Below are 22,007 nucleotides of genomic sequence, written 5' to 3'. Positions count from 1 at the left end.
TGCTTTAGTAAGCTTCCCTGCAATATGAATTTGTAATGTACAAAGAATTGTCAATGAAGCTTACCACGAGCACAGATGCACTTGCAAATTATGTCAATTGAAAATAATGAGCACAGTGTAAACCTATGTGCCCTTTCCACTCTTAGTATGCTTTACTGCACGATGCTTATTTACACCCCTGTATTGTGGGTAGCAAGCTACAAAAGAAACGTTGCATAATTAGGCTTTTACGATTATCTTTCTCGCAATACACTAATATTTCGCGGTGAAGCCTAAGCAATGTACTGCGGTGAAGCATACTAAAAGTGAAAAGGGGCCACTGTCACTGGACATAACAAGAGTACTTTAATTATACACTCGCGCACCCGCCGCTTCTCAGGTCGCCTAGGTGGACATACTAGGCTGGCTGATAGCGGCCCCGTCCCACTTTTAGTATACTTCACCGCGTAACTAAAATGTACTGCGGCGAAGAAGCCGTACATTTGTATTGAGTGAATAAACAAATGGTTTTTACAACAGTACAGAAATAAACGCGCACCATGCATCAGTCTACCACACGGAAGAGCGTCGCAACATACGGTAGCTAATTCACACAGGCCGTGTAGCCCACTTATTAGTCGTAAAGGGTATTATGGGTAATTCAAAATTTCAGACACACATATGTGTTTATGTTTACGTTCGCACTCCTTGCGTAATAAGACTCCCAGAACTTCCACAATAGAAAGTAATTTACAACACACAAACGCAAAGAACACGGACACACGTCTCGTTTTCAACTCGGTCGTCATGCAAATGACATATAGCGCGGAAAATCGTGAACATGCTGTGTGTTAGCGTCGTAAACTTCATACTAGGCAAGGCGCACACCACAATCCCGCGACAGCCGCTAATGAGACCAAGACGGGAGCACATGTCTGTGAACGCGCAAACGGAGCCCCTAAGCCACTCTGCTCCTCCGCCACCCCCGCTGCACGGCTGCACCACTCGTTTCAAGCACAGCACACCCAACACACATTCAGTGGGCGTCGACACAGTTGCATTTACATGACTTGCAGCGAGCAGCACATCCCTCGATGTCCGTTAAGCAAAGTCGGACACGGCGACGCCACATCGCGGTTCGCAGAACTTCGCTGCCGAGGCGCTAGTCCACTTCGATATTTCATATGTCACCACCGCCGGGTTCTCAAGAAAGCACGGGTCGCACAGCGCAGATTCTGTACTGCCAGAGCTCACCGAGGCCAAAGCCGCACTGCCGCACCGCCACTACTCACGGCTTTCCGCCAAGTAACACAGAAGCTACAACGAACACACAAGCAACGCACGTACAATCACATGAGCAATTTGAACAACGCGCGGTCCACACAAGGATCACGCCGAGGACGAACACGCCACGACGTCGCTCGGCGCCAGCATCGCGCCTTCTCAAAAATCCCTAAACGATGCTGTCCCTAGGCACCTAGGATGAGGTCACGTGAGGGATTTTTGTACGACAAATAGACGCATGCTACAGGGACAGTTGGAAACCAACTTAGGGAACCAACATCCGGAAACGCAGGGTCACGTGGATGCTGCGTTCTATTGTTCACCGGCCTCAGCCGGCGTGCGGGGAGACTCATGCGGTTTCTCTAGTGCAGCGTTTCACGTGTTGACGCCGTGCAAGTTGCCGCGTTTGGCTGGTGCGTAAAATTGTTCTTTTAAGTCTCAGTCACCGTGGAATACTGTTGGCCTTCTATTACTTAATCATTGTCGCTGTTTCGCGTTAAGTGCTCCAAATAAGCGCGCGGGTAGCTGGTACGTTATCGCTCGTTCAGCCTGGTGGCGAAGTGTGATGCAGTTTGTTTCTAGTGCAGTTTTGTACGGCGCCGCCAGCCTATCTCTACCGCGCACTGACGCGTTCAGCCTGGGGAATGTTGATTAAACTCAGTACAGCTTAATTCGGTGGTGGAATTTATCTGCGAGTTTGAGGATGCAGCAACGTCTGCTTGCAAATGTTATAGCCACGCACCTGTCACGATGAGCGTGGCAGTAGCCATGCTGTTTTTGACAAAACCGTGATATCATTTATTAAGGTGTCATCACACTTCAACTATTCCCTTTCAGAGCTTGTTGCCGAGAATGTCAGGTACGCGGGCGTATGCCATCGGTCAGGACGAGCTACAGAGGCGCCTGAAGAAGCTTCACCATGAAAAAGACTTGATCGTGACCGTGCTAGATCACATGCTAAAAAGGGTAAGTGCATTTTTATCCATACTGTGTCGCACTGCAATATGTGTTTATGCAACGTGTGATGTCTTTCATTGAGCTTACTTGGGGAAATCGGCCCACATCATAGCCCATTTTTATGAGGACAACTGAAATAATCGGTGTAAACGATTGTTAGTGACATCTTCAGTTGCAGTGTTGCTGGTATACCGTATACCGGCAAAGTTGTGTGTCAGTATCACGCTGTAGGTGTGTTGACATATTTCTACACTGTTGACACTTAAGCTATGGGTTAATTATGCAAAAAAGAGGTGAGGCGTGCAGACAGGACACGAAAGTAGAAAAGTGGACAACACGAACACCGGCGTTCGTGTTGTCCACTTCTTTACTCTCGTGTCCTGTCTGCACGCCTCACCTCTTTTTTGCATAATGAATCATTACCAACTAGCTCAGCTTTCTGTCGTTTTAAGCTATGGGGTCATTTGTTTTGCAGATGGATCTGATGGTGGCTCACGTGAGCAGCCTGACAAACATGAACCAGTTTCTTTGTTATTTTATGGATGCCAGTAGCACAATGGAGCACATGTATATGAAGCTCTTCAAGATTCATGTCCTTCTCACTGAGGATACTTATGTTGATGCTGAACAACAGAGAGTTCCTCATATGGCTATAACATATTCATTCCATGCAAGCAGTGATCAAAGCAACTCCCAGCTTGCTGTACTTGAAGCAAAGGATAGGTTGAACTGCCTGTCATCTAGTGTAAGTATGTTCCAGAACATATCCGTTTTCTTTTACAGCTTAATTACTATCACGGGCTATTGAAACACGAACAGTGCAGCACATGCTTGAAGCATAACTAAAGGTACAGCGCACGCCATTGGCCAGTTATCCTTGCCCGCATGTATGTGCATATGGTTTTCACGCAGAGTGCCAGGCTGCTCAACCTACTGTAATAAGTGCCTTACTGAAGTAAGTCAATTGAGCCAACAAGCATCAGAGTCTAGTCAGTATAGGAGTGTGTGTTGGGAGGCTAGTTGGTAAGACATACTTTTTGTGAACTTAAACTGCGCTAGGGACGACACACCAAGGTAGAAGACTACGAAAAAAGCCAAGGCTAAACTTGCGTTCGTCCTGTCTTCTTCTACCTTGGTGTCTCGTCCCTAACGCAGTTTAAGTTCACAAAAAATAGTATGCGTGGCGTTATCGCAGTAGGATGAGCAGCCCCACACTCTGTGTGAAAAGAATATATACATACATGTGGACATGGATGACTGGCTGATGGCGCACACTGTACCTTCAGTTATGCTTCAGGCAAGCTGTGATCCACTGTTTACGTTTGTTTTCCATGGTATTATATGAGTTATACTTAAGGAAGTGTGGTACTTTATCAGTTGTGTGATGTCATGTCTTTCCACCATACTGCCTGGAAGATAAAGCTGTTTAATCTGCCTCATGGCAGCTATTGTCGTGTACAAGAAAGACAAAAATGTGTGCTCTTGTGGAGTCCTCATTGTGGCTAGATTTATAGATGCTACAAAAAAAAAGTCTTTGATTTGAATTACTTCAATAAAAATGTTTAATTTATTACAGAGGGTAATTATGCCACGCAAAAGTAACTCAGCATTTACTAAAAAGTAATGGACTACTCTTACTTCACTTTGCTCCAAGCATTCATTAACATTGCACACACTAAATAAAAAGAGCCGCCTGGCTCTTTCAGTGTGTCCTCTGCAGCCCTTCATTGGTTATTTCCACTGACAATCGCTTTTCAAAATTTACGTATGTATTTGCCCTCATTTTCTTTTAATGACATCAACAGCAACACTGAAAATTTGCTAGAAGTGAATGCTGGGGGGAAGGGTGATGTAACTTACAGATATCGGAAAGGGAAACAAAGGTCAAGAACTATTCAGTGTCTATAAAAAAGCCAAGGCTAAACTTGCACAACATGGTGGCACTCGTGCTGCATAGAAAAGTGTAACTATACTGTTTGTTACAAGAGTCATTATTCTTTGACATTGTATGTGAAACCGTTGCAAGATGCAGAATGCAGGACTGACAGCAATAAAGACCACACGACCTGCCATTAAGATGAGAACAAATACAGAACACCCAGGTTTGGCTGTCCGAAGATGTGCATCCAGGTGGCAGCAGCATGGCACAAATGTAGACATCCTACTGTAATTCCTAAAATATTCAAATGCTGAGAGCAGCAACACCCGTTACAGCTTGTCTTGTCATTAAAGTTACTGGCTACATGTAATTAAGAAGAAAGTAATTCAGCTGCAGTGAGTGTTACCAAGTGACTAAAGTAATTTGTTCAATTACAAAACTACCAAAGAATGTATTTGAATACAAATACTTAATTACATGTTATTCATTATGGGCAAGTCTGTTTGTGTCCTGCAGGGATGTCTGCGTCAGCAGGTGTTTGGTGTGTTGAAACACCACAGGCACGAACACATGGGGGTCGGACCTGCCCATGTTAAATCATGTGTGGCTTAGCCATGTCTGGGGAAATGGGGATCCTGGGGGTTGAGCTGATGCTGAGTGTTTGGATCTTTAAGGCCACTCAACGGAGACAACACACACCTTTGGCCTCAGCTTCACGTAGGGAGCACCCCCCAGACTGACCTATCCGGGGGAAATGAGTAGTTGCCTTTTCCTATGCTGTTCTTCAATCTTTCTCTATCACTTTCTACCTTTTCTCTATTATACTCACTTTTTATTGCATCTGATCATCCTGGCAATGAGGGTTAACTTTGTGTGGAATAGGCAAGCTAGGTTATACCATGTTAGGTTACAGTGACTGTGTACTGCTGGCTCTCGCAGGCTTTATATATACAAAATCATGTTGTGTTCTCTTGTTGGGCTTCATGGTGGGTGGCTGGCAGAGCTGTCGAAATTATATTCATTTTATGGCTTCAAGCGCATTCTGCAAGCTGCCTGACCGCCTTCTTTTGTAAAGGAAGTACACTTATGAATCTTTCACATTTTTTGTCAAAAACATTCATTCTTTATTCAAGATAATTTATACAAATTGTCTTGAGAGGCATAGCAAAAGGCCCAGAAAGTGCCTGACTAGGCTGTCACTTTGACAACAGCCACAGCAGTGCGATCCTTTTCATATTGTTACACATGAATCATAATGAGGTACATACATCAATACAGATACTATTCTTTTCTGCTCTTGAGAAGAATAAAAGGAGGACAAACAGACTGTTACACATGTACGGATATCTTTGACACTAAACACACATCTTACACCAAAATGAACTCTGTAATTCAACCCATGGCACAAACCTTGCCCTCAGAAAGTAATATTGCGTTAACTTCCTTTTTAAGTTGTATTGGGGAGATTCTCTTCTGCAAAAACTTAAATATATGGGATATTCGTTCAGGAGTTCAGATATTGCTGATGTTAATTTCTGTAAGTCCTAATTTGTACATGATTTCAACTTAACTATTACACTTTTTTGTAGTTTGTATGGTGTCTGCATAACCAGATTTTTTTTCTTCAAACAGTGTTCTACTAGTTCTGTGTTGGCGCATGATTTCCAGAAACAAAAATCTTTCCATGTGACCCATACTGAAACTCTCGAAAAGACTGTATGAACACTACCACCTATTGTTGTTGCAAGGTGCGTCACCGACACTATAGGCCCTGGATACAAAGTTACGAAAGTGGACAGTAGTGTCATTCTCCTAGAAATTTGTGACAAAGTCCAACATGGCAAACTGACATATCTCATTTCATTGGGTGACACCCCAACTCTGTAAAGTGCTTTAGTTTGGTGTTATTACGCTCCACTCTGCAGCTGTGTGGAAGTGCGAATTCGCATGCGCCCTCCGCCGCTTGCGGCTAACTTGCTTGTGGCTAACCCGCTTAGCCACAAGCGGGTTAGCAGAGCGAGAAACGCTGTCCACTTCCAAGCTGCCTAAGTGGAGCATTGGTGCCGACTTTCGCTAGCGAAGATAATCAAGGCACGTGCCCTCTCTCGTGCTTGCATCGAGGCACCTAGCTCTTTTTAAGATGGTTGCCTCCAGTGAGATGTTCTCAACCATGCTGTCCACTTCAACCACACCTATGTTTGTCTGCGCAGCGCAAGCCACATAAGCGATTTTGCATTAACAAAGATTTATGTTTCTTTGTTTGCTGAAAGAAGTTGCAAGTGCTGACCCATTTGTAAACCACACAGTGTGGGAGGATGAGTTATGAAATGTGGCGGGCACTGTGCAGCACATTGGTGTAAGAAAGAATTGGATTGGTTGTGGAATGCAAGCTCGCCGGCTATCAATTCCAACAAAACGCCTCATTCTCACGGTTTGTACAAGCATACTCTCCAAACGCATCGAAACAGGCTACATCAAAATTGATGTCAGACCATACATTCCAAATCTATGATGCTGCTTTAAGTGCCAAATATTCGGTCATGGCTCTCCAAGCTGCAGAGGCCATGCCACCTGTACAAAGTGCGCATCGCATGACCACCTCGTGGACAACTGCAATGACCCACCCCACTGTGCAAACTGCATATTTTCACTCCTGTCCTTGGAAGAAGAAAAAAAAAAATCATCACCCTCAAAGTCAGAGAAAACATTTACTTCAAAGAAGCGTGCAAGCACTTCTCATTTGTACAGGGACCTTAATTCTCTGAAGTGGCACGGCAGGGGGCAGTGCTGCACTGGTTCTTGGCAGCCGTTCAGACCACACAGTGGACCACCAGTAGAACCACCTGCCTCCTCAACAGAAGCAGCAAGTGCTCTTTCGCCACCCAGCAAGATAAGCCAGCAGTCCTCCGTGCCTGCGTGCTCTAGAATGTCTAGGGTTTTTGCTTGGCCAGAGAAGCTCAAAACACCCGCGAGCCTGCACTGAGAGTGGGCAACCAACACCTCAGTGGAGGCAAAAATTGTCTAAGTACATCGGCATCTCAGACGCTGAAGGATCGGCGGAGCTCCCTGAAGGGTGCCAAAAAGACAAACCCTGCATCACGCGGCTTGGAAGGGGCTCTGTTGGCTAACGTGATCTTCCCCTAAACACACAGCACAAAACTGTTTTACTATGGATACACAAATATTACATAGGAATTTCAAGGCTCTTTACAATCTCGATGACACTAATAAACTCCTACATAAACATAATCCAAAGTTGCTGTGTGTTCTAGAAACATCTGAATATCGCACACACATTCTTCAGAAGTACACCATCTTTTAAAAAGACCATCATGAGGCATTACTCATCACAGTCTTAAACATCAGCCTTAAACAGTCTGACAGCCGCTCACATGCATGCCTAGCCAGCTTTGTAGCTTGCAGTGCTAGGTAAAAGCACTTAGTATGGTGCACATCATCAATTTTCTTTAACCAAAGCATTCTTTGTCATGTTGCATCCGGCAACATGCAGTGTTGCTAACCAGTTCTTTTATATGTCCTCACACAGTGGTTGAAAGGAAGCCTCCCTGACTTCACGTGCTCCTTGATCGTACACACCGTATTTAAGAGGACTAAAGATCTACGTAAAGTCAGATTAAACAGAAAAATATATGCAAGATGTTTGGCTCGCCATCCCGGCCCTGAGAAAGTGGATGTCCAGCGAAGTTTTTGAAAACCATCACTGCAACTGCTGAGTTGGGATACAGAATGCTTTATCACTCAATTCCTCCTCTGGTGCATTATTCAGCCACAGAAGAATGTGGACATATAGACTTCCCCTGTGCTTGAATTCCACAGCAATACGACCAGTGGCAGCACGCTGCCGTTGGTCGTATTGCCGTTTCCTTCCTCTTTGCCACTCCTCTTATTCACGCTGCTCCTTGGGAGTCCTAAGAATGAGTTGCCTACCCATAGCAGTGCTGCAACAACAATGAACTCGGTTGCTAGGCTGATTATTTTCTATATGGAAGGTTAGTTGGGTCACTCCCAGCATCACAAGCTGCCGTCACCGCGGCAGCTTATGGTTAGCACTATGTGCTTCACATGGTTTGCAGGAGTGCCTTATCAATTAAGTGGTTACGATGCTTGTTTTGTGCTTGTTCTTTGTTGAAAGGAATGCTGTGCTGTATGTTGTACGTATAATACCAAATAACATATGCACTTTTCGCTTCAATCACTGAAGTTTCTTTTTTTTTTTTTTTTTCCTGTGAGGGCATCGTCGTGACTAATCTCAACCAACTGGAGGCGAACAGGCTCACTGTAATACGTAAAATTTGGTGCTTGGTTTATTAGAATTAGGGCAGTGTAGTACTTTTTTTACCGATAAACGGTTAACTAAGCTCAAGCAGACAATATGAAAGTTTGTGCCACAGTAAGCTTGTGCAGGGAACTTAAAGTGATGTTGCCACCCATATTTCATTCTTGCATCCTTTTTTCTTTAACTTGCCAGTACTCTCTCACTGTATGTAATAGGCGCCATTTTGCTATTTCAGAAGTCTAATTTATTTATACAGCTTTGCTTAATGTATTCATTTCGTGTGTTTCTTCAAGTCTATACATTTAATTACATGAGCTATTCTGGCATAAAAAGTGGGTATAGTTATATTGAGAAGACTAGAAATTGTCTGAGTGCGTAGAAATAAAGCAGGCAGTTTCGTCAATTGCAGTGCATTCAGTTGTACATTATGCTGCAGGAATTCTAGATGACGTTGCCAAGCATGCTTTAATAATGTAAATTTGTACTTTTTAAACCAGTCATAGTCTACAATCACTACTGTAGCAACAACTTGAAACATATGAGTGATTCTATTGTGGCATAATGTTAGCAAAATGTGTCAAAGCATCATTTCAGAATAAATATTTGCAATTAAAATTTATGGAATAGCAGTTCTGACACATGATTCGGTCGTTAACTTGCATTACATTTGTGCAAAAATGGCCAGAGTACAAAAACATCCTTGACTTTGTATACTTGCATAGATTTTCTTGTTCATTTTATTGATGTGGTGGTCTTGACGTGCTCATTTCATGATATAATACTAGTAGCACAAAACCAGACAAACACAGGCAAAGCACGCAAACACAGCGCTTCTTTTTTGTTCATATTCAAGTCTGTACTTGACTGTGCATAATAATAGCGTTTGGTCTTTTTATTGTCAAACTATTCAACTTCCCTTGTATTGCCATCGTACATGCTCATGTATATAATGCGTGAAAAGAATAAGTGGAACTGATTTTTTTTGTTAGTCACAGTCGTACAATGTGACAATTAAGTCAGAGAAAGAATAAGGGAAATTTATTATGTTTAATTAAAATGTAGAAGTAAATTAAAGAGAAAAGAAAGATAATTTGCCACAAGTGGTAACCGAACCCACATCCTCTGCATTACTTGTGCGGTGCTTTACAAATTAAGCTACAACGACGCTATCCATCTGGCCACTTTCTTGGGCATTTGTGTACGAGACTAGCCTTGGGAGTATTAGCCAGTGCCACACATGGCCAAGGCTGGGCTTGCACACGTGTGTGTGTGTTGTGGTTGTCATTTGAGTGGCTAATATTTGCTTGGAAAAGGTTTGTCTTATGGCTTTTTTTTTTAATCTCTTGCAAGTTGTTCTGGGAGGATGAGTATTCAGTAAGCTCTTCCTGCTGGCCACTCACTAACCAGTCACTGTTGCTCAGTTCATGATAGCAAGGTAATACACAAACCAGTCATCATCTATCATTCCTTTTGTCTTTTGGCTGTATTGTCTCCCTTCTGCACAAAATGTACACAGTTTCATTTTCTTGCTCATGCATTACATGCCTGCTAGCCTAGATTTTACTCCCACATATCTTTGCTGATAAATTCAAGGAAGTTCCACATTCACATAATTGTCAAACAAGTGAGGCCCAACCGTTAGAAGGGTATTTTAGCCCAAGACAGTTGGGTGGTCTCTTCCTGGCCTGCAGACCATGCCAGCGATGAACATTTAGGTTAACTTGAGCCTCTGCATACCTCTAGTCTGTGCAAAGACCTATAATAACTTTAACCCAACTTTTGCAGTCACAGCATGCTTCCTCTGCATTGCCACATCTGTCCATCTGTGATGAGGTGCTGGGACGTCAAACATCGGCTGCAAGTTTTGCACTTCCACAGGAAACTGCTGCTGCAATTTCATCACTCACTGCAGCATATGCAAGACTCGCAAGCGGGTCATCACTAATAGCACCAACTTGTGACAGCTCCGGAAGGCCCCCTGCCATGGCAGCAAACTGTAGTGCAACTCCGGGCAGTGAAATGTATGTTACTTCTATGCCTGCTGCTACTGTGCCTACTGCTACTGTGCCTACTGCTAATGTGCCTACTGCTACTGTGCCTACTGCTACTGTGCCTACTGCTACTGTTCCTGTTGCTACTGTTCCTGTTGCTACTGTTCCTGTTGCTACTGTTCCTGTTGGTACTGTGCATGCTCCGGCTGTACCTGCTCCAGTTGTACTTGCTCCGGCTGTACCTGCTCCAGTTGTACCTGCTCCAGCTGTACCTGCTCCAGCTGTATCTGCTCCTGCTGTATCTGCACCTGTTGTACTTCCGATAGGCTTGACACCAAACTGTACCACAACTCTTTGCAGCGAAGCTTATGCTACTGTGTGTACTGCTGTTGCACCTGCTGCTGTTGCACCTACTGCTGTTGCACATAGTTCTGCTATGCCTCCACCTAGCTTGGCACCTTATTTTGGCACAACTCTATACAGCAACACATACACTGCTGCTATGCCTGCCCATACTGTGCTTGTGCCAGGTGCTGCTATGTCTGGCTCTGTTATACCCAGCCCTGCTACACCCGGCCCTGCTGTACCCGGCCCAGCTACACCTGGTCATGTTGCACCTGACCCTACTATCCCTGTGACATTTACAACACCACTGGCATCTACACAGGCACCTACAGTTGCACCACCTGTACACCAGCCTTCTGCTGAAGCTGCTGGTGCTGTTTGTGGGGAAAGTGTTCGTCCTGTAAGCTTTGATCAAGGTGATGCATACTCCTATGAGGAAGAAGGTGACCAGAACAAATGGTCCAAGCTTGGACCATGTGTGTCAGTGCGAAACATTCCCCCGACCCCTGTGCTTCCTGCACAAAGCCAAGGTAGCCCAAATTGGGTGGTCAGTGATAATGCAGCTGCAATGCGCAACTTCACGCAACAGAAACCACCAGAGAGTGCTTCAAGGCCGTGCACAAGTGCTGCTGCACAACTGCCCAGTAAACCGAAGCCTCCTGGAATTCCTTCACCTGATGCAGGTGTTGTTGGGACCACACAAGACATTGTTCTTTCATTCTACAAGACACCTTCCGAGTTTTGGATTCAGCTGACTACTTCTGCAAACATATTGGAAACCCTTCTAAAGAGGTTGCAGTAAGTTCATTAGTTGTTGCACTTCTCTGCTATGTTTACTGTTGTCCTGTTGAGAAACAGATGCCTGTGCCTATAGTGACTCCACAACCAAAGTGTGCCATACGTGATCTTGAGGCTTTAAGGCTGATGCCTTGTGAATGAAGCTTTGTTTAGGGTCGTGGTGGAGTTAAGAGCTTAGCACATACTAAAGAACAACAAGTTGCCAGGATTAATCATGATCGTGCCACCTTAAAGCTCATGACGTTACATTTGAATGCAAGATGGAGCATTTTGGGGGCATCTTCATTAGAAAGAGACTTACATAATTGCGCAGGTGATAAGCCTGTTGGTAAGGAGTGCTGAACAGGTGTTTTCAAGGGATTGTAGGTGTGGCTTGCACAGGAGTGACATGTGACGTGATGTCACAGTACGAACCTTTTGGGTTTCTCAAATGCTAGAGGAAGAGGGTGGCTCAAACATGAAGAAGGTTGACTTGGGACAGCCAGCAGTTGCATACAAGCCCAGGGTACCTGGTATGCAATGTTCAAAAGTTGAAGAATAGTGGCAGAAATGATTAACTCATCATCATATTTAGTACTACCACTCTTTAGGCTTAATTTTTGCAGCAGTTGCTTCTGTATGCCATGGAAGGTGAGTGAGCAAAACGAGAACAAGGTGAAAGCAGGAACCAATGTTTCAACAAGTGGCCTTCTCTTTCAAGGCCTTGAAAAAGACAAGTCTCCTTGTCGAAACATTGGTTCCTGCTTTCACCTTGTTCTCGGTTCATCGTCTTGAATTTCCATCTCCCACATTCCTCGTGTTTTCTAATGAGAGGTGAGTGTCGCTTCTAGAGGCCACAGAAGCTGTTGTATAAGGCCAGCTGTTGCAGCATCATCTTATGGTATTGCAAGCTACCTGGCATTTCATTTTTTACTTGTAAAAAAAGTTACATCAATGTTCTAAAGATCTGCAGCATATGTATGGACATTTGGCAATTCCTTTCTCTCAATTTTTTAAAATTTTGACCTCATGTCTGGATTTTCAATCACTTCATGATATTTGACGTAATAGTTCTGCGGAAGCCCGCAAGGTGGAGGGAAGTAAGGAGGGCAGTAAAGCCTACCAGTTACTTAAACGCAGCTGCACTCTTACATAGACATAGAGTTGATGCACTGTGCCTGAAAAGTAATTTGGCTAGCTGCCTTATTTTGTTCTTGAATGAACTTTGTGGCTTCACGCTGTAGGATTGGTTGCAGATTCTAATTGTGAAAATAGATAAATTTCGTAAAATTTTATGAAATAATGAGTGAACAGGACACTGGCTGACACAGGTTTTGATAAAATTGTATTGTGTGTTATACCCATAGGGAGCACTACAGCAGCAGCGCTCGACGGCGAGAGTTTACTCTCAAAGCAGGCATGTACTGTGCAGCATACTATGCAGAAGATGGTCACTGGTATCGCGCTAGGATCCTGCAAGTTACGCCAGGTGAGTACTTATTTCAGCCTTCATTGTTATCTTATTGTTGTACAGTGTGCTTGTTCATGAATAACTTTGCCTTATGTTTGCGATATAATTTGCTTTTTTTTTTTTTTTGTCATTCCACAATTCAGGCATTTGTGTGCCAAAGGGTGCTTGTGTGCCAGGTTAAGCAAATCCACACCCTCAGCACAGTTTTGTATTCAAAGCATATTAAGTTAGGCAGAGGTAGAATTTGAGTAATCGTCGTGAGATGCAGGTTGACGTGAATATGGCTGAACCACGGTATAACATGCATGTATAAATGAATTATTGCAGACAGAGAAGAAATTCTGAAATTGGGTTGCTCATTCTTTATTTCATTGAACATTCTACTGCTATAACTAAACTGAAAATACAAGATCGGTGACAGTATCAGTTACAGCAAAGCATATGTTTGTTTGCTCACAGCTTAAGGTGTGTATTGTAGTAAAAAAATACTGTGCAGAAACCATCGATGATGATTGTCAGTGTAAACGAATAGGCCGAACGAACAAGCAAGTGGGTGGGCGCATGAATGAACAATCAAGCTCATGTGTGACAGTCCCCCCCCCCCCGTTCTTCCCGCAACTTAATTGTGTGAGAGCACGTGCCCTATCTCTTGTCACCTTTCTGTCGCAAGTTCGATCGCAGACCATAAACCGCCACCAACCGCTGCTGCCAACAACGAAAACGAGTGAAAGTGTCAAAGAAAGCTGTTCACTTTAAAATGTCACATAGTCAGCAAAAGCATCATGAGCACATGTGCCATTAGGCCATCAGCTTAGCTTGGCTGGCCCGCAGACTACAAGCCAGTGCATTGATCCTCTGTGGTCACACCATTCACATGGTTGCATATTAAAGGGGCCCTGAAACACTTTTTAAACATAGTAAAAAACTGTTGCCAATCTGTTAACGTGGCTCCTGTGAACATGAGCAAAATATTATTGCCCTTCATGCAGCAGGGAATTAACAATCTTGTGTCAAAAGCAGTGAACAGTCGCTTGCTCTAGTATCCACAATATCGTCATCGAAAGCACTTGACTGACCAACACTATTGGCTGATTTTGTGATTGCGAGAACATTCTCAGTAATAGATAATTGCTAATTTTGAGTTAAATAAATGAAAAAATTAGGTGTCCACAATCTCAAAAAGACAGAAAAATTATTTCATCTCCGCACTGCGCGTAGCTGCGTCTGCTGCTTATAACCTCTGAGACTTCAGCGGCATACTGCATACTCAAACATGAGTATGCAAACACCGCGGCCATGAGTATGTAAACACTGCGGCCGCGACGAAGTACTCCAACACGCCCTTTCACCGCCGCAACGCTGAACTTTTGGCTGGGTCTTTGCCCTCTTGACTTCTCTGCTGTGTAGCTTCCAGCATGCTAGCAAAGATGCAAAGAGAGAGAAAGCCAGGTATAGATGTGAGAACTCCACTTATAGTTGAAGGATTCAAAAAAATTTTGTGGCATGAGATTCGTGGGACTTTTATGTACTTTAATAGTGAGGCCATTCTTTATGGATCACATGTCATGTACTGGCATGACAGGCCACTGAGGGGTGATCCAAATCAATTGGAGACCCTTTGCTGACCCCTAGGAGGTATCGCACATGCGTTTTTCGCATAGACCCAATTGTAGTTTTCGTTTGCTGATACTGGCATGGGACCATGCTTATAATAAAAAAAAAACAAAGGTATAACAATACTTTATTGTTGAATACATGGATGAACTAGTGAAATAATTTTTTTGCAACTGTAATAAAATTTACATAACTTAATTTTATGTTTTAAATAGGTTTGACACAAATAGGGCCCACATTTTGTATCATTTAACTTCATTTTCCATTTTTGTCATGTGTTGCGTCGGCGGTGCTATCCCAGCAAAAACAACTGTGTGGCAACCTCTGAGCCACATTTAAGCCACTGACAAAAGGCCATAAAAATGGAAAATAAATTGTAGGGTAAAGAATCCAGTCTCGGGGATGTGCACCAGTCAGTGCAATGAAATGAGAAATTTTCAGTAGTTAATTATTCGATCGCTAGACAAGGTTGTACAAGTTTTTGCACATTTTGCAAAAGGAGATAGTGTCGCTCGTTTGCAAGTGCCCACCTTTAGAGAAAGTAATCGCACACCTGCAGCACAGTCATGCAGGTAAGCATCTCGTAGTAATTCGTCAACTGATAAAAGAGACGGCAATCCGTTTTCACCAACGCCCATAGCTTGAAATGAATGGAAATATGCATTAAAATGCCAAATATAAAGTGTGCAAGCATGCAGCAGTAAACTAGGTAAACTGCAAGTACTCCTATACTACCATGGTGGCAGCCATGGAATGGTAGCACAATAAGAATTTTTTTAGAAGTCTAAGAAGATTGCTGCACCTTTGGAGCAATGCTAGTCGACACTTCATTCTGAAAAAGGGAATTTTTTTTCAAACATTCGGTCGCCATCGTACGTGTGCATTCATGATCACTTGGGACTTGTTTGCTGACCCTCAAAGTGTTAAACATAGAGATGAAGATGTAACATCACAGGTAGGTTGGCACATTGGTGCTGCATCCTGAATTTTCATGTCAACTCACTGAACTTGAATGGCACTTCATGGGTGCTTTATGTTGTTTGGGGTGATAATTTACACCAAATTGGTAGAATTTACAGAAAAGCTGCCGGCATTTATCTGCCTAAACCAAAGCCATACCATTCCACATTCGTCTGACTTTCGGATTAATAGTTTTGATTCAAAACAATGTACCCATTTGGGTACTATTGGACAAAGGAGAAACCTCCTCAGTAATATAATCTTGGTCGGCAGTGCTTCACAGAGCCTAGAAAGCACACCACAAGCTCATGTTAGATTGGCACACACACATCGCATATGAGCACCCCAGTATAAATGCTTAGTAAAAATTATTGCCAGTGTTTTAACTTCACTTACAAGAGCTAATTTTCCAGCTACAAAGTACAAATGATGAAATGCATGGCTAATAGTTTTTAAAAAGCCTCACTAAAACCGATATTGTTTTTGTAATGTGTATTTATTCCTAGTGAATCTGCTATACTCCACACATGCACATTTTGAAGTGTTATGTTTATGTCAGAGGGCTCATAACATTGTATGCTTTAACAAATATGCTTGAATCATTGATGTAAACAATAAACTGCTGCAGCTGGATAGGCTGCAGAATTATTGTCTGCAGTGCTGTCCATTTTGTGGATGCACCTTTATAGACCGTCATTTAGGCACAGATGCTTCATGTGGATGCAGTCAAGAAAAGGCATCGGAGTATCGAGCTGTAGTGGTTTTTATTTATTGGAACTTTTTTTTTCTTTTGATGCATTTTTGACAGCCGCAGTACTGTTTTGCTCTTCCAGATCATGCCAAGGTTTTTTATGTGGACTTTGGCAACATTGACAGGGTGGACATTGACTGTGTATCCTTCCTTGAAGAGGAGTTTGCATCACTTCCAGCACAGGCTTTTTGCTGCAGCATTAAGGGTGTATGTATGGTACATTATTTAATATCTAAAGCTACAAAGTCTTGTTATGTCGATATTCATTAGTACTCTTACCTGTCATGATACTCTAATTGGCACAAACTTGTCTCGGGCGAAGTATTCAGGGAAATATAATATGGCTGCTAATTACTGTATTTGCACGATTCTAATGTGGGCTTGTTCTTTAATAAAAGGTTAAAATTGGCATGCACATTACAATCGTAACTAATTCTACTCAAACTAAAAAATGAAACCGATTCTTACTGGGGGAAAAAATGCTGCGTGTAAGGTAGCTAGCCACGCTCCCATCCAACGGGTCGTCTTAAGAAAGCGACGCTCGGAGACATCGCAAGGTGGGTCAGTGGTGCAGGGAATTCTCTCCCCCAGACGATGATTGTGCGAGCCTCCTGAAATGGGACCTTTCTAGTGCATTAAACTGAAGATGACTTTCTGTGGTTGGTAGACAGTGAAAAGGAGGTGTCGTCGGATTCCGATAGCTACCAGCTGCTAAGATTCTGCTGTGTGCATGTCTCTTGTGCCTTTGTATGTTCCATAATATTGTTTCAACATGGTACGCATGAACTTGGGTTTCATTACTTGATGTGCATGGTAGAATCGGCACCATGTTATTTCTGGGGGTATTTGGGTGGTAATATAACTGCGAGCTACAAGTGGTGGTGCGGTAGAATCATGCAAATATGGTAACTCCATGCAAGAATGACCCTCATGTGCCCATTGAGTAACTGCAGCTTGTTGTTTAATACATAAAGCTATGCACATGGAGGAAGTACATTCTCCATGTAGTTGTTCCCTTGCTGCATGAAACAGCATGTTAGAATAGTATTGTTAGACCCAGTTGGTTTTGCACTATTCAACATGATTAAAGCTTATATACATACCTGGGATGAAAAAAGGAACTTGTGTGACCAGTACAATGCACTGCTTGAAACTTTGCAGTATTAATGCCCACAGCAGCAAATGAGCCTTAGTTTCTGTAATCATTGGTTACAAGTTTTTATTTGGGCATCATGTTGTTTGATGTACGCATTGGTATGTGTGAGAGTATGTTGTGATTTAAGAAACTGCACTGTTTTGTAGGTAAGGTCTCCATGTGGCCCCGGCATGTGGACTATCGCTGCTGTGCGTACATTTCGAAACATGATCTCTCGACAAGGCACAAAGCTGCAAGCCTACTTTCACTCGCAAGATATTGTCACTGGCCGCTTCATTGTGGACATTCTGTCTGATAACGAAGACCATATTTCGAAAAACTTGTCTCAAGAATTTCTCAGTCTCTGTTCAGCAGAAAGAGCCCCACTACCCAAAGTAAGGCTTTAATCTTAATTGTGTGACTTGTTGCTTTTTTTTTTTGGTTTCTGTACCTAATATTTACTTTGTAAGTACTATAAGAAACTCTGAGATGAAGGGTCATTGGTTCCTTAACTCTCTCCTTACCTGGCCTATAGAAATTGATCAATTTGATCGACAGTATTTCTACATATTGTTTAAATTCATTGGAGTTGTTCTACTAGCAATGCTATGCACCATCTGAAATGATGATTGAATTTCAACTGCAGCTCAGATTTGACAATTCTTGGCAAATTAGGGAGTCTGGAAAAAATAAAAACTTCAACTGGAGATATTGCCGAACAAGCCTCTTGTACTCTTAGCACTTCCTCAATAAAAAGACCCAGAATTTGCTCTTTGGTCGACTCGGCAACGTCATTTTTAAATGACAGAAGGAATGAAGCCATAGAAGCTTCTGTCGAGTTGTTTAATTCTTCGATCTGACATCTAGGCTGTTTTAATGATTTCTCAAACAGTAGATGCTGATGAGTGCGTGTTATTTTGATAACGGTGTTCGACTAATATCAAAGGTAGATTTATTTTTCCCACCGTAGGGCGCTTTTATTCATCAGCATTTTGACAGTGTATGTACAAATAATTACAAGCAATCCTTTCTGTTGTGTAGGGTTTTGACTTACATAAGAGCATATAGTGTATTTCAGACCAACCTTCGACCGAATCTTGATCTAATCTCTTATATTTTTAACACCACCTATGCAAGTGCCCTTATTTGTCACTATACAATATTGTGCAACACTCCACATTGCTGTACAGTACTGTACTTGAACTGAACAAAGAATGTGTAGACCCTAACACCAGTTTGAATGCACACTAAGTCACCTTGCTTGAGCTTGAAAGTAATCCGTGATGTGAACAAAGTGCGTGCCTGCTTGGGCCTCATCTTCAAAGGGACCTGCGATGCGGACACAGTGCCCCCAGTGCCGGTAGCTTCGTATGTGCTGTGCTTTCGACGTTCACGTTGAAGCGAGAGACAGCACAAAGGTCAATTCGCTCACTACTGCTGCTGCCGGGCTTATCTTAATTTGCTATCGCAATCGATGCTTCGCCTTTCGGGTGAAACTGCGACTTTTTTGTTTTTTGTTTTTTTACTTTGTACATTCATCACTTACTATTTGCAATAAAGCTGTTAGATATCGTGACAAAAGTTTCGGAAGTGAGGCGTCTCAGATATTACGGACGTCTGATAATATGGACGTTTCTTGTCTGATTATCAGGGTCCGTTTTAACGAGAGTCGACTGTATTGCTATCTGCGAATGCTAGCTCTAGCTTGGCTTAAACAAATTATCTAGATGGGCAGATGAAAGCGGGTTTAAACTGAATGTGCAGGAAAGTACTTGCACGCTTTTCTCCAAGAAAGGAGGCGCAACACCAATCCCCAGTATTTTTATCAATGGACGTGAACTCGCTGTCAGCGGTGAACATAAATTCTTAGGTATTATCTTCGATTGGAAACTAACGTTTATACCCCGTATAAGGTATCTCGGGACGAAATGCACGAAAACAATGAACCTCCTAAAACTTCTGTCGCACACTACATGGGGTAGTGACAGAAAGTGCCTGTTAAATCTATACAAAAGCCTTATACGTACACGTTAAGACTATGGTGCCATGGTGTACCAATCTGCCGCAATGTGCACATTGAGGATGCTGGATCCAATTCACCATTTGTGTGTCTGCCTGGCCACAGGTACATTCTGGACAAGTCCAGTGCAAAACCTCTACACAGAATCGAAAAAGTGGTCACTTAACTTGCAAAGGTCATACTCTAGCTTTACATATTTTCTGAAGGTACACACAAACCCTGAACATCCGTATTACGCAACTATAAATGATATGATATGCACCACACTGTTTCACAACCGACCCACTGCAAAGTAGTCTTTCTCTCTGCGTGTGAGGAAGTTCAGTGATGGAATGTGTGTACCACTTTTAGAACCTCGTCTAAAGGCCCTGGCAAAGCTCTTAGCGCCGTGGCAATGGCAGTTTATTAAGTGTGATACGTCGTTTTTTCATGTTACAAAGCACGCACTAGAGGAACACATCCAAATGCACTTTCTGGAACTCCAGTTAAAGTACTCATGCCTGGAATTTTATACTGACGCACCAAAGTCCCACGCTGGCGTGTCCTTTGCAGGGGCTGGTCCATCATTCTCGGAATCTGATGTTTTGCACCTGGAAACAAAGTGTCTTTTCTGCTGAGGCATACGCAGTAATGTTGGCTGTTAAATGTATCAGGAAAACCAACATACCCAGCACCATCATATTCACTGACCCTGAGTGTAGTAAGGTCCTTAATGTCATTCCGCAGAAACAAAAATCCTGTATTCAACTAGTTTTATTCACTTTTGTGCACTGCATACATGTCAAACCAGCTTGTTGTGATCTGCTGGGTACCCGGCCACAGAGGCATTAAGGGGAACGTGCTGGCAGACCAGATGGCTACATCTGTTACAGTGAAAGTGAGCAACACTTTCATACCTGTCTCTGTGACAGACTTGGAGTCTTTTCTCTACAGTAAAATCAGGACATAAGGGCAGCAAATTTGGGACACTAAAACGTCGAATAAGCTTAATTTAATTAAGCCTCAATTGGCTAATTGGGGGCCAGCAGCAGCAGCAAACGACTTTATTGGGGTCCTAAGGAGCTAAGCACGGGCCCGCAAGTCCCTACCCAGCCGTTGGCTAGTCCCATGTCGGAACAGAGGCCATGCCTCTCCGCTCATTCACGGGCCCTCTAGACAGCCAGGAGCTGGACGTCTTGTTTCGTATTCTGTGATGGCCTTCGTCCAGTCTTCTTCTCGGTTAAAATCCTGTAACACAGGGCACTGCGAGAGCATGTGATTTAATAGCTAAATTCAGTGCCACAATCTGGGCAGAGTGGATCGATGTCCGGGTGGAGCATGTTCAAAAACCCCCTAGAGGGGTAGGACCCCGTCTGGAGCATGCGAAGTGTGCTAGCTTGTGGCCTGTTGAGCTTATGATGGGGGAAAGGAAAACTCTGCCAATTCCCTCTGTAATGAGAGGTGATTTAATGAAAAGTAACCAGTGGATCACTGTGGACGAGCTCTCCCGAACTCACCCGAGACACCATCCCGTCGCGGCATACGAAACCTCACGCACGGTCGTGGGCTATCTCATTGGGGTTCGGGTGACCCGGTAATATGTCTGGTCCCATGTGAGCTGGGAACCAGACTATGTGGTGAACAATGTCAGAGGGGTGTTTGCCGTTTAGAATCCTGGCTGCTTCTTTGGCTATCAATCCCGATGCGAACGCTCTAACGGCTGCTCGGAAGTCCGTGTACACCGTAATGCGTTTTGAGTCCAGTAATCCGAGAGCTATAGCAACCTGTTTCATCGACCGAGGAGGTTTTCAGCGAGGCTGCCGAGAGGAGTTCTCCCTTGTTATTGACTATGGCTACGGAGAACTTGTTGGCACTGGCGTGTCGCGCCGCGTCAACAAAGGCCTCCATTCCGGATATGTTCTTTAAAAAAGTTCTAGCCCTCACTAACCTTCGACCTTTATTGTGTTGGGGGTGGACATTTCTTGGAAAAGGGTCTACAATAAAGGAGTTCCTTGTCTGAATATCAAGTTGCGTGGTATTTCCCTGATTGAAGCTAGGACGGAGGCCTGCCGCATCCAGAAGTCTTCTGCCTGCTTTGGAGTTGGATAATCTAATAATTTGTGCTGATCTTTGTGCTTTTATTAACTCCGAAGTTGTATTGTGTACTCCCAATGTCATGAGTTTCTCTGTGCTAGCACGCCGATCACCCTTTTGATACTTTTGCGCATAAGCGTGTCTAATTTATCCATTTCCGTTTTCGTCCAGTTGAGGGCCGCAACTATGTAAATGACATGGCTGATGAGGAAAGCATGGTGAGCCCTAAGGAGTATATCCTCGCCTATGCCGCCTTTCTTGTTGGACACTCTCATAATTAATCTAATAATGTTCTCAGTTTTCGTGGTGAGTTGGGCTATAGTCTTAGCGTTGCATCCCTTTGAGTTTATTGAAAGCCCTAGTATATTGATAGTCTACTCTCAGGATGGTGTGCCCATCTCTGGTACGAACGCTAATGGGCACCTGATCGAGTGGGGTGAGTCCCCTGGCACCTCGTCTAGCCTGTCTGTACAG

General features: G+C 43.5%; 1 protein-coding gene across 8 annotated transcripts in view; it reads left to right on the top strand.

Moving 5' to 3' along the window:
* Positions 1-1,573: 1,573 nt before the first annotated feature.
* The window catches only part of LOC142578924 (uncharacterized), a 158,397-nt gene continuing 137,963 nt past the window's right edge, over positions 1,574-22,007 (top strand). For 6 of the 8 annotated variants that reach the window (XM_075688683.1, XM_075688667.1, XM_075688656.1 and 3 more), the window contains exons 1-7: positions 1,574-1,676; positions 2,101-2,229; positions 2,696-2,965; positions 10,182-11,530; positions 12,877-12,998; positions 16,388-16,512; positions 17,608-17,835. In XM_075688683.1, the coding sequence (XP_075544798.1) occupies positions 2,116-2,229; positions 2,696-2,965; positions 10,182-11,530; positions 12,877-12,998; positions 16,388-16,512; positions 17,608-17,835 (2,208 nt within the window). In that variant the 5' untranslated portion in view covers positions 1,574-1,676; positions 2,101-2,115. Of the gene's footprint in view, positions 1,792-2,100; positions 2,230-2,695; positions 2,966-10,181; positions 11,531-12,876; positions 12,999-16,387; positions 16,513-17,607; positions 17,836-22,007 lie in introns of all 8 variants that reach the window. The other 2 variants (XM_075688674.1, XM_075688639.1) reach the window with 2 other exon arrangements.

This window comes from Dermacentor variabilis, chromosome 1 (assembly GCF_050947875.1).
Source record: "Dermacentor variabilis isolate Ectoservices chromosome 1, ASM5094787v1, whole genome shotgun sequence".
Lineage (NCBI taxonomy): Eukaryota > Metazoa > Arthropoda > Arachnida > Ixodida > Ixodidae > Dermacentor > Dermacentor variabilis.
This window is presented reverse-complemented; position numbering and strand designations above follow the sequence as displayed.